General features: G+C 34.7%; 1 protein-coding gene across 1 annotated transcript; it reads left to right on the top strand.

Annotated features, from left to right (window-relative positions):
• The first annotated feature begins 314 nt into the window (after positions 1–314).
• On the top strand, positions 315–1,955 carry LOC107175045 (loganic acid O-methyltransferase-like). The gene is made up of 3 exons (XM_052442280.1): positions 315–505; positions 632–1,297; positions 1,562–1,955. The coding sequence occupies exons 1-3, from the start codon at positions 443–445 to the stop codon at positions 1,907–1,909; spliced, it is 1,077 nt and encodes a 358-aa protein (XP_052298240.1). The 5' UTR covers positions 315–442; the 3' UTR covers positions 1,910–1,955.
• The last annotated feature ends 10,086 nt before the right edge of the window (positions 1,956–12,041 follow it).

Below are 12,041 nucleotides of genomic sequence, written 5' to 3'. Positions count from 1 at the left end.
TTACGTACATGTAAAGTAAGCATATTGTAACATAAATATTTTAATTAAAATTTCTATACAAATTTTGAATTATTTATCTTGTACAATTTAATAGTGGACTCTCACGATGAAAGTGGTATTTTGAGTAAAAAATTTATTAATAATTGTTTGCTCGTTCCCACCCACGCAATTAAAGTATTCAAAAAATTTATATAAAAAATATTAGACATTTTCTTTATTCTTGTTGTCCCCACAAATTTTTGTTTCTCATTCACGTGAATAAGATTCCAATCCAACTACCTATTATCAATACAGCAGATTTTAAGTGTATGGGCACAAGCGATGTTTTGGCACGAACATCTATAAAATGTTGTTGTCCCATTGCAATTTGAAACTACATCAAAAGCATCTTTGAATCGCACAACTATTATTTCGTCGCTCTGAAATTAAAAAAGAAGAGAAAATGGCACAACCCATGGTTGGTGGAGATGGTGCTCACAGCTATGCAAAAAATTCTAGCGGCCAGGTAAAATTCTATGCAAAAACAAATATTAAAGAAAAATAATCAAGCACAAATTTAAATAAAGTAGAATTTTAGTTTCATTTAGCCCCTTTGCAAACAGAATTGATTCGATTGAATCGATATCTACAGGGGCGAGTTATGGAACGTGCAAAGGAGCTGATCAATGAAGCCATAGCTGATAAGCTTGACTTGAAGCTCCTGAAAATTGATACTTCAAGTACTTTTCGAGTAGCAGACTTGGGCTGCTCAACTGGACCTAACACCTTCATTGTTGTGCAAAATATCATTGAAGCTATAGAGCTGAAACTCTTACAAGCTGATCACCAAAACCCTTCAACTATAGAATTCCAAGTGTTCTTCAATGATCATCCCGAGAATGACTTTAACACACTCTTTAAAGCCCTTCCACATTCACCAAAATATTTTGCTGCCGGTGTGCCGGGTTTTTTCCAGAATCGCTTGTTTCCCAAGTCAACTTTACATATTATAAACTCATCCTATGCCCTGCATTGGCTCTCCAAGATTCCGAAAGAAATAGCGGGCGGAAATTCACTGGCCTGGAATAGAGAAAGTATTCGGAATAAAAGATTTGTAAATGAAGTAGCGGAAGCGTATTCAGCTCAGTTCAAGAATGACATCGAGTCATTTCTGAACGCTAGAGCACATGAACTAGTGGCTGGAGGCTTGATGTTCATTCTTATAGTTGCTGTACCCGATGGGATTCCATTGTCTCAGACTACTCTTGGTGTATTTTATGATGTTTTTGGATCTTGCCTCATGGACATGGCTAAAATGGTAAGAATTTAAAATATGAAAAACCGTAATCCATAATAATTGTATTAAATTATAGAAATAGGCTTTTCTCCTGTTACTCTTATGAAATTTTAATAATTTTATGCTTATTGCAAAATAGTATTGTATGGCTGAAAATCAACTATGTTTATTTTTTTATTTATTAATCATCAACCATTTAAGTGAATTTCGCTCAGGCTAAACTCAGATTATTACGGGGAAATTCTTGTTCTAAATTTTAAAAGTAATTTTTTTTTTATATTGCAGGGAATAACCAGCGAAGAAAAAATCAATTCCTTCAACATCCCTAATCACCGCCCAACCCCTAAGGAGCTGGAGTCAATAATCAAAACAAATAAATATTTCACAATTGAGAGAATGGAGCAACTGGCTGATCGTATGTCGCAATCAACATTCCTCGCTAAATGTCGCACTTCAGCAGTAAGAGCTGTATATGAGGGAGTCGTCATGGAGCATTTCGGGGGTGAATTCGTAGAGCCGTTTTTCAACCATTTCACTGTAAAGGTTGAAGAGAATGCCTCTAGATTTGAGAAATTTCAGAACCCGATTGACTTGTTCGTCCTACTAAAGCGCACTGGAGATGAATTAAATTGATCAGATTTGTTATTCTTTCAGAAATGTTTCGGCAAATAAATTTCAGTCAAGAGCTGGCTAGCTATCATATCGTAACTCAATTTGGCACAAAAGAAAGCATGTTGGGCCTTAATTGTTTTCTAGAATTTATATTAAATGAGACGGTAATTGTAACTCCATTTCATAAAAGTGGAAACATCAGTCAATAAATTTTTAGATGCAATTAGTGAAGAGTATTAAGTTATTAATAAAATAGAGATTGTTAAATTTATGTGAAATCATTGTTGGCATATACCTTAGATGGGAAAATAGATTGGGAATATATACAGACATGTTAGAAGAAAAAATTTGGTTTATGTGTCAATAAAGACAAAGAATTATAAATGCATGTGCTATGTTCAGAATTTATAGATCTTTATAAATATGATAATCACTTAGATCTTTATAAAAGTATAATAAAAATTCTATAAAAAAAAGATGTAGAAGAGATTGATGAAGAAATTATCTAGCTAATAAAAAAATCAAGGCTAGCTAAGTGTAAATCCTTGAATAATTTTTACAATTCCATAAGAAGTTTAGAAAATATAACAAAGAAGCCCATTTGGAGTTTGACTCAGGGTAAGTATCAGCACTTTTCATATAAAATCATCTCCAGACAATTTTTTATTATAATTTTTGACAGGTGAATCCATGTCTTTTCTATATCAACTGACAACTTATATATACATATATGATCATTCTCAGGTGTGGGCACCTCATTTTTGTTAGTGCAGCCTGTTAAGCCTTGCAACTTAATAGAGTTCATTCTCAGTACAATATAAAACCATGTGATTTAATAGCATTAAAAACCAAATCCATTTAACCACACACAGTTTGACAACGTGCCCACATGAAAAAAAAATGACGTTGACACTATAGAAAGACTATATATATATATAAATGTATATATTATCACTGTGGCATGTTTAATTTCTCTATTTGGACTCCACTAACTTGATGTAGTACATAATTTTTAAATATAATATTCTCAAATTAATTTGTAGTGGTCGTTTCGGTGCCAATCAAAAAGTGCAAAATGAAACAAAAGTTGGAAAAAACATGCATCACCAGTAAAGAAAATTGAAGCATGAGAGAATTGGTTAACCTTTATTGAAACTAAAACCATGAATTTATACAAGACAGATCGTGAGATTGAAAGAGCAAGTGGTCTAAACTTAAGCTACTGTTATCCTAACTAATGGCCAAAACAGTAGCCACTAATGCATGACATTTATGTACAACTAGCATAGAAGGAATATTTATAAAATAATTGTAATCATAGAAGATAGTTAATGGAGATAATCTAGACATTAGAAATCCCTTTGATAGTGCTCTGCATTCCGCTAAATTAATCTCCATGATTTTCCGATGATTGAGTTCTTTCCTTATCATCCTCAAGTTGGAGGGTGGAGCACAATGAACTCCCAGCTTGTATCAAAATTGAAAGAAGATTGTTTTGGTAGTGGTTTTGTAAATACTTCAGCAATTTGTTTTCTAGAGGGTAGAACCTTGTGATGAGTGCTCCTAGTGCGACTTTTTCTTAGAAAAAATTGTAATCGATTTCAATATGTTTGGACCGAGCATGAAACACTGGATTGACAGTCATATGTAGTGCACTAAGGTTATCATAAAATAGTGTGGTGATTGATAGTCATATGTAGTGCACTAAGGTTATCATAAAATAGTGTGGTGATTGATAGAGGGGAATGCCAATGTCACGCTGCAAAAAAGTAAGTCATGTTATTTCTGCAGTAGTTCAAGCAAGAGATCGATATTCTACTTTAATGCTTGACTTGGAAACTGTGGGTTGCTTTTTGAGGACCAAGAAATAGAATTAGATCCCCAAGTATATACAACATCCTGTTGTGCTTCTTCGAGTTACTTTATAGCCACCCCAATCCGCATCACAAAAACCATTTAAAGTTAGAGAGCTTTGAGAGATAAAGCAAAGTTCGTATTGTTCCCTTGAGGTATCTAAGTATCCTTTTTTACTGCACTCAAATCGCCTATTGTGGGGCTTTGAAATTTTTGACAGACTTTGTTCATAGCTTAAACAATATTTGTTCTACTAAAAGTTAAATATTGAAGTGCCCCAACTAGTTGTCTATACTCGGTAGGATTGGTGTGCTTGTTGTTTCCAGGTTTGTGTTGATCTTTTATGGCCATTAGAGTTTTCAAGTAAGAGCAGTTAAGTATTTTGACACATTAAACAAGTCCTTCATATATTGTGATTGAGCACTAAATATTCCACCCGAGATATATTTTATTTCTAAGCCAAGGAAATAGTGGAGTTGCCTAAGATCTTTTAATGCAAATTCAGTGCTAAGCTTATGAATGAGATTCTCGATGAAGTCATTGTTGTTTCCTGTTATTACTACATCATCTACATAAACAAACATAAGAACAATTATTGTGTTAGTTTCATAAATAAAAAAGGAAGAATCAGCTTTGCTACAAGTGAAACCAATATAGAGAAGAAATTGAGATAAACGGTCAAACCAAGCCCTAAGTGCTTGTTTGAGACCATAGAGAGAATGTTGTAATTTGCAAACATGGTCAGGTTGCTCAAGACTTTTAAATCCTGGTGGTTGTTCCATGAAGACTGTTTCCTTGAGAAAACCATGTAGAAATGCAATCTTTACGTCTAGTTGTCTCATTTTCCAATTTGTAGTGACGACAATTCCAAAGATTAATCATATTGTTGTTGGCTTCACCACAGGACTGAAAGTTTCTTCAAAGTCCAATCCTTCAACTTGATAAAATCCTTGAGCTACCAAGCGAGCCTTGTAGCGGTCCACAATTCCGTCTTCTTTGAACTTTGTTCTAAAGATCCTTTTTGATCCTATGAAATTCACGTCCTTTGGCCGAGGAATAAAGGACCATGTTTGGTTTGTGTTCAAGGCATGAATTTCTTCCTCTATTGCTTTAAACTAGCATGGAATTTTGAGTATTGATTTGTAAGTTTTTGGTTCTGTCAATAAAAGAGCATGTTGAGTGATCAGCGTCCTATCACTAGCATGGAATCATGTTATGTGTGTTTACTGAGGCTTCTACTTGGTTTATATTCGAAGCATTCTTGCGCCTGAAATATTTTCAAAAGTGTTAGTGTTGTCAGGAATAACTAATTCAATGAATAAGTTTTCTCCCAAACCATTAGGATCATGAACATGAAAGTGCTGTTGCGAATCAGCTACGTATATTTGATCAACATTTGATGGTTATACATTTTGATCATGTATGAGTTGTTCTTATGGCTGGCTATTGTTTTGAGATTTGAACCAAGACTTTAAAACCATCAAAATAACACTCTTACCATTGAACCATAAGTCTTTTGTTACATGAAAAATGTGTCCAAATTTTTTTGATTTAATTTTTAGAAGAGGCTTGCGATACATTTAAAAAAAAAATTATTAGTCCAGAAAGGGCTGAAGCCCCTCCTGGGCCTTAATTGGGACCGCCCATGACTGCTATCCTAACTAATGGCCAAAACTATAGTCATTAATGCATGAAATTTATGTATAGCTAGCATAGAAGGAATATTTATAAAATAATTGTAATCATTAAAGATATTTTACGAAGATAATCCAGACATTGGAAATCCCTTTGATAATGCTCTGTATTCTGCTAAATTAATCTCTTGATCGAGAAATGAAAATTTCTATTGCGTTGCTACCTGGCACTGTACCTATCTCTAAAACACCCTACCGTATGGCACCTCTTGGGTTGAAGGAATTAAAGGTTCAACTGCAAGAACTTCTTGATAAAGGTTTTATTTGCCCTAGTGTATCTCTTTAGGGAGCTCTGGTATTGTTTGTGAAGAAGAAAGACGGTTCTACATGGTTATACATTGATTACAGTTGTAACTTTTTCTTGTATTGTTGGTGTCAATGTACAAGTGTCCACAACAAGTAATATAATGATAAGTATTCTAGTATTCTAGTTCATCACTAATCTTGAATAAGGAATGACCCTTTTGGAATCAAGTAAAACTCAACTTAGGAAACTCAATTTAAAACTGATTATTGCTCTTGTATGTTCCACTAAAATAGGCCATTTTGTGGTTCTTTCTTAGCTTATAACATTAAATGGGTGGTCAGCTTAAAAATAATGAATAAAAATAAATATTATCAAAATAAAATGCTATAGCAAATAGGCAGCAACACATATATTCAGTTAAAAAACCATCAAGGTTGTTTATCACTCAACTACAAATAAATTTAGTTCATAATCTATAAAAAGAAACATAAATAATAGTGTTTTAGCCATCACATCCTCGTGATTAAAGAATAAACAAGAAAACAAGAGAAGCCTAAGAAGGACTGGGTTCTTGATTGATTTCTGCAAATTCTCCTCTAATGCAGCCCTTAATTTTGCTCTTGGATTATGTTTCTCTCTTGTTTCTTTTCGGTTTTTATTCTTGGTTGACGGCTCTCCCTTTTCCTTTGCGTGTGTACTTATTTTATAGATTAAAATTAGGGCAACTGCAATTCTAGGGCGCGTATCTTCCAGATTTGAAAACTCCAGATCGCAATCTGTTAAGTGTCTCACGCGAAATCTTCTTTGTCAATGCTCCAAGTTTGCTACAGTAATGGTTGCTACAGCAATGGCTACAACATCTGCACTGTTCCAGACTTGTTTCAATTCTTCTGCAGCCATGTGCTTTTGTTCTTTTTGCAAGCCCATTGCAACAACATCCTTTCCTTGAAATTTGAGCTTCCAATTACCTACGATTATGCATATGTTTTAAGCACATAATTATTCGAAACCAAACAAAATTTACTAAAATTAAACTAAAATAGATGTTAATGCAAACTATCATTAAAATGCAATAAAAATACTTTATTTACTCTCTAAGTAATCTTAATTTAAGTCTAAAAGTGCCATGATAACTCTCATTTCATAGAGTTATCATGTTTATATTGATGACGTGTTGATTTTTTCGAACTCAATTGATCAACATTTCAAACATTTAAAGACTTTCTACCTTGTCACCAGAAAGGCTGGATTGGCAATTTCTAGTTCTAAAGTTTCTTTATTTCAAACAAAAGTCAGATTCTTTGGTCATCATATTTCTAAAGGAACTATCACTCCAATTGAGCGATCTCTTTTGTTTGCAGATAAATTTTCCGATAAAATTCTTGACAAAACTCAATTACAAAGATTTCTCGGAAGTCTAAATTATGTTCTTGATTTCTGTCCTAACATTAATAGGATGTCTAAACCTTTGCATAATAGGTTAAAAAAGAATCCTTCTCCCTGGACAGATGAACATACAAAAGTTGTTAGATTAATAAAGCATTCTGTCAAAAACATTCCATGTTTATTTCTTGCAAACCCTGCATTACCTAAAATAGTTAAAACTGATGCATCAGATTTAGGTTATGGAGGCATACTAAAGCAAAAGGAAAATGACAAAGAACAAATAGTTCAATATGTTTCTGCACATTGGAATGAATGTCAAAAGAATTATTCAACCATTAAAAAAGAAATTCTTTCCATTGTTTTGTGCATATCTAAATTTCAAAGTGACTTATTAAATCAAAAATTTCTACTTAGGATAGATTGCAAAGCTGCAAAACATGTTTTAGAAAAAGATGTTCAAAACATTGCATCTAAACAGATTTTTGCACGTTGGCAAGCTATATTAAGTGTTTTTTATTTTGATATTGAATATATTAAAGGAGATACAAATTATATTCCTGATTTTCTAACTCGGGAATTTCTTCAAAACAAATAATGCCGCCAAAAAGAAGAGACAAAGGAAAAGGCATTGCCAAAGATTCCGAACCTAAAGCCACTCCTAAAGACTCCCACTCTTCTCCTCCTCAAGACAAATTACTATCATCTGCCATGCCAATCAAATCTTGGATTGACATGATCGAAGATGAAGAAGCAAAATCTAAAGCCCTCTCTAACCAAGAACAAGTAAATCAATGGATGAAATCCATTTCCAAATCACCCGAGCTTATGCTCGCCCTACAAAGCAGCTTCTCCCAAAGCCAAATGTCCTCAAAGGACATTTCTGAAAAAGAAAGCCCAAAAGAAATTTCAAAATCCTTTTCCCAAAATGTTGTTGTTTCTGGTGAAAGTTCGTCATCTCAGATCGTTCTTTCACAACCAACACAAAAAACTTCGGTTTGGTTTGATAAAACTCATTCCCAAAACATTTTAACTATTGAAGAAGGGTTTTACCATTCTGATCCATTTCAAACCCTTACAAAGTTTTTCCCTAAAGGCTGGTTTTTTAAACCATGGGATTTAACAAAACCCCAGCCTTACTACCAAAGTATTTTGGAAGCCACTGAATCCGTTAAATTCAAACATTTTTTTCTCAGTGAATTACCGACAACTAAATATAGTTACCATCAAGAACAGATACCCATTTCCTCGCATTGATGATCTTTTTTATCAATTGCAAGGTGCAACAGTATTCTCCAAAATCGATCTAAGGTCTAGATATCATCAGCTGAAAGTGAAGAACAAGGATGTTCTTAAAACAGCATTCCGAACGCGGTATGGGCATTATGAGTTCTTTGTGATGCCTTTTGAGCTAACCAATGCTCTAGTAGCTTTTCATGGACTTGATAAATAGAGTCTTTCAACCTTTTCTTGATCGATTTTTCATTGTTTTTATCGATGACATTCTAGTGTACTCTAAAACTATAGAGGAACATGAGGAACATTTAAGAGTGGTTTTTCAAACACTTAGAGAAAGAAAGCTCTATGCAAAGTTTAAAAAGTGTGAGTTTTGGCTCGACCGAGTAGTTTTTCTAGGGCATGTGGTTACTAAGGTGGGCATTTCTGTTGATCCAGCCAAGGTTGAGGCCATAGTGAATTGGTCAAAACCAACTAATGTTACTGAGATTAGAAGCTTTCTGGGTTTGGCTTACTATTATAGGCGATTCGTAAAGGGATTTTCTAGTCTTGTTGCTCTATTAACAAAATTGACTAAGAAAAACATCAAGTTTGAATATAATGATGAATATGAGAAAAGTTTCGAAGAATTAAAGAATAGATTGGTTTCTACTTCTATTTTAACAATTCCTTCTAGTGGTGGTGGCTATTCATTTATAGTGATACTTCTAGAAATGGACTAGGATGTGTATTAATGCAACATGGTAATGTAGTTGCATATGCATCTCAATAGTTAAAGAGTTATGAGAAGAAATATCCCACTCATGACTTGGAATTAGCTGCTGTGGTCTTTGCTTTAAAGATCTGGAGACATGATCTCTATGGTGAAACTTGTGAAATCTATACAAATCACAAGAGTTCGAAGTACATGTTCACTAAAAAAGAATTGAACTTAAGGCAAAAGAGATGGTTAGAGTTGGTGAAAGATTATAATTGCTCGATCAAAAAAGGAGATTATGCGAGAGGGCCATGACTCAAGTCTTAGTGCTCATCCTAGGAGCACTAAAATGTATCATGACTTGAAGCAAAATTTCTGGTAGAGGAATATGAAAGGTGATATTGTTGATTGTGTTTCGAAATGCTTAGTGTGTCAGCAAGTGAAGATTGAGCATCAAAGACCTATTGGGTCTCTTCAGTCACTCCCTATTCCAAAATGGAAGTGGGAGCATATCACCATGGATTTTTTTGAATGGATTGCCTCATTCAAGGAAAAGTCGGGACTCAATATGGGTTATTGTAGGCCGATTAACCAAGTCAGTGCACTTATTGCCAATGAAGAGTACTAAAAAAGTTATGGAAGCTAGGGCAACTTTTTATAAATGAGATAGTGAGATTACACAGAGTGCTAGTGTCCATTGTCTCGAATAGAGATCCACGATTTACCTCTATATTTTGGGGTGGTTTGTAGAAGAAATTTGGGACAAAACCAAGGTTCAATATTGCCTTTCATTCTTAGACTGATGGAAAATCAGAAAGGACTATCCAAACTCCTAAGGACATGTTACAAGCTTGTGTGTTGGATATGAAGTAATTAGGAAGATAATTTTTTATTAGTCGAGTTTGCCTATAACAATAACTTCTACTCTAGCATAGGTATAGTGCCTTTTGAAGCTTTATATGGGCGGAAGTGTAGGTCACCTATTTGTTGGGATGAAGTTGGTGAAAGGAAACTATTGGGGCCATAATTAGTTCAAATTACTGCAGACAAAAATTAAATTGATACGAGAGCATCTCTGTACAGCTCAAAGTAGGCAAAAGAGTTACGTTGATCAATGTAGACTTGATCTAGAATTCCAAGTTGGGGATTATGTTTTCTTAAAAGTCTCACATTGGAAAGGAGTTTTCCACTTTGGGAAGAGAGGTAAGTTTAACCCTGGGTTTATTGGGCCTTTTGAGATTTTAGAGAGAATTAACACAATGGCGTATCGAGTGGCCTTGCCACCAAGCCTTTTAAGACTTCACAATGTATTGCATGTGTCTGTGTTAAGGAAGTACGTGGCCGATTCTTCTCATGTCTTGGATTACTGACCCATCTAGATCTCTAATGATATGTCGTACGAGGAGCAACCAATAGAGCTCCTGGATAGAAAAGAATAAGTTTTAAGGAGAAAAGTCATACCACTAGTGAAAGTTCATTGGGCAAATCACTCTATAGAGGAAGCTATTTGGGAATGAGAAATAGAGATTAAGGAGAAGTACCCTCAATTTTTTGAAGAATAAAGTGACGTTCTAAATTCCGAGGACCAAATTTCTCTTTAGGGGGAGAGAAAGTATAACACCTGTTATTTTTGTTATACTATTATTATTATATATCTCTTTTATAGAATATAATATTTTGGGTTAATATATTCAAGGGTATTTTATATTATTTTATTTTATTTTATTTCTTTTAAATCTCAAATCATTTATTTAATGTCATAACTCAACCAAGACCTTTCAAGATATTGTCCACTTTGGGCCTTAACATGACCCACACGGTTTTGTTCCTAGGGTGCCCATACACCCCAAAATGCGTCTTGTCAATTAAGTTGTGGATCACCCCTTATAAATCTAGCATCTCTCTCATACTTTGTTGATATGGGATTTGCTTAGCATGTTACATACACCCCCTTAGAGACTTAGTGTCCTTGCTGAGGTTTGCCCAACCATCGCTCAAGAGGACACACAGAGCCACTATGATACCATCTGTCATGACCCAACCCAGATCTGGCAAGATATTGTCTGCTTTGGGCATAAACAAGGCCTGTGCGGTTTTGTTTCCCGGGTGCCCATACACCCCAAAACACATCTTGCCAATTAAGGTGTGGATCACCCCTTACAAACCCAGCATCTCGCCCGTACTTTTCCGATGTGGGATTCGCCTAGGGTGTTACATACACCCCCCTTAGGAACTCAACGTCCTCGCTGAGGTTTGCCCCACCATCGCTCAAGAGGACAAGCAGAGTCACTATTATACTATTTGTCATGATCCAACCCAGAACTGGCAAGATATTGTTTGCTTTGGGCCTTAACAAGACTGATAACTCTAGGTAATGAAAGTTACTACATCAATTCTAGACTTAAATTAAGATCACTTAGAGAACAAATAAGGTGTTTTTATTACATTTTGGTTGTATTTTGCATAAACATTCATTTTAGTTGAGTTTTAATAAGTTTTGTTTGAATCAAAGTAATTGGTGCTAAAAATAGGTGCATAATTGTAGGTTTTCAGAAAGTCTTAATTCATGAGGGGATAGTGAGATAGTGGATGAGCAAGAGGAGGAAATAAGATAGCCACAAAAGAAGTAAAGCACAATCGGGAATAATGCAGTATTGTAGTGGATGTTAGAGCAACCAGTGCTATAGCAATCTGGGAGCAATGCGAGAGAAAATTTAGGTGCGAGTCAGCTGTAGAATCGCGATTTGCAGATTTCCTAATTTAACTCATGCATGCCTATGGACTTTTATTTTTACCCTAGTTTACAGTATAAAAGAGAGGCGTGCACTACATAGAAGGGCGGCAAGGGAAGTATCATTAAAATCATTAGAGATAAAAAGAGAAGAAGATCGGAATTGAAGAGTGTTGTTTCGGCAATCTTGAGGAATCTTGCAAAATTATTCGAATTTGTCTCACTATGCTCAACTTATATTTATCTTCTTCTTTTGACTGTTCTAATGTATCCCGTGAACAACATATTTATGTTTGTTTTTCTTATTCAGA

The sequence above is a fragment of the Citrus sinensis genome, chromosome 5 (genome assembly GCF_022201045.2).
Source record: "Citrus sinensis cultivar Valencia sweet orange chromosome 5, DVS_A1.0, whole genome shotgun sequence".
Lineage (NCBI taxonomy): Eukaryota > Viridiplantae > Streptophyta > Magnoliopsida > Sapindales > Rutaceae > Citrus > Citrus sinensis.
This window is presented reverse-complemented; position numbering and strand designations above follow the sequence as displayed.

What these genes read in the sequence shown, in the direction of transcription:
- LOC107175045 (XM_052442280.1), top strand. Translation starts at nt 443, where the DNA reads ATGGCACAACCCATGGTTGGTGGAGATGGTGCTCACAGCTATGCAAAA. An exon ending in CAAAAAATTCTAGCGGCCAG is followed by an intron (nt 506 to 631) that starts GTAAAATTCTAT and finishes CGATATCTACAG; the next exon opens with GGGCGAGTTATGGAACGTGC. An exon ending in TCATGGACATGGCTAAAATG is followed by an intron (nt 1,298 to 1,561) that starts GTAAGAATTTAA and finishes TTTATATTGCAG; the next exon opens with GGAATAACCAGCGAAGAAAA.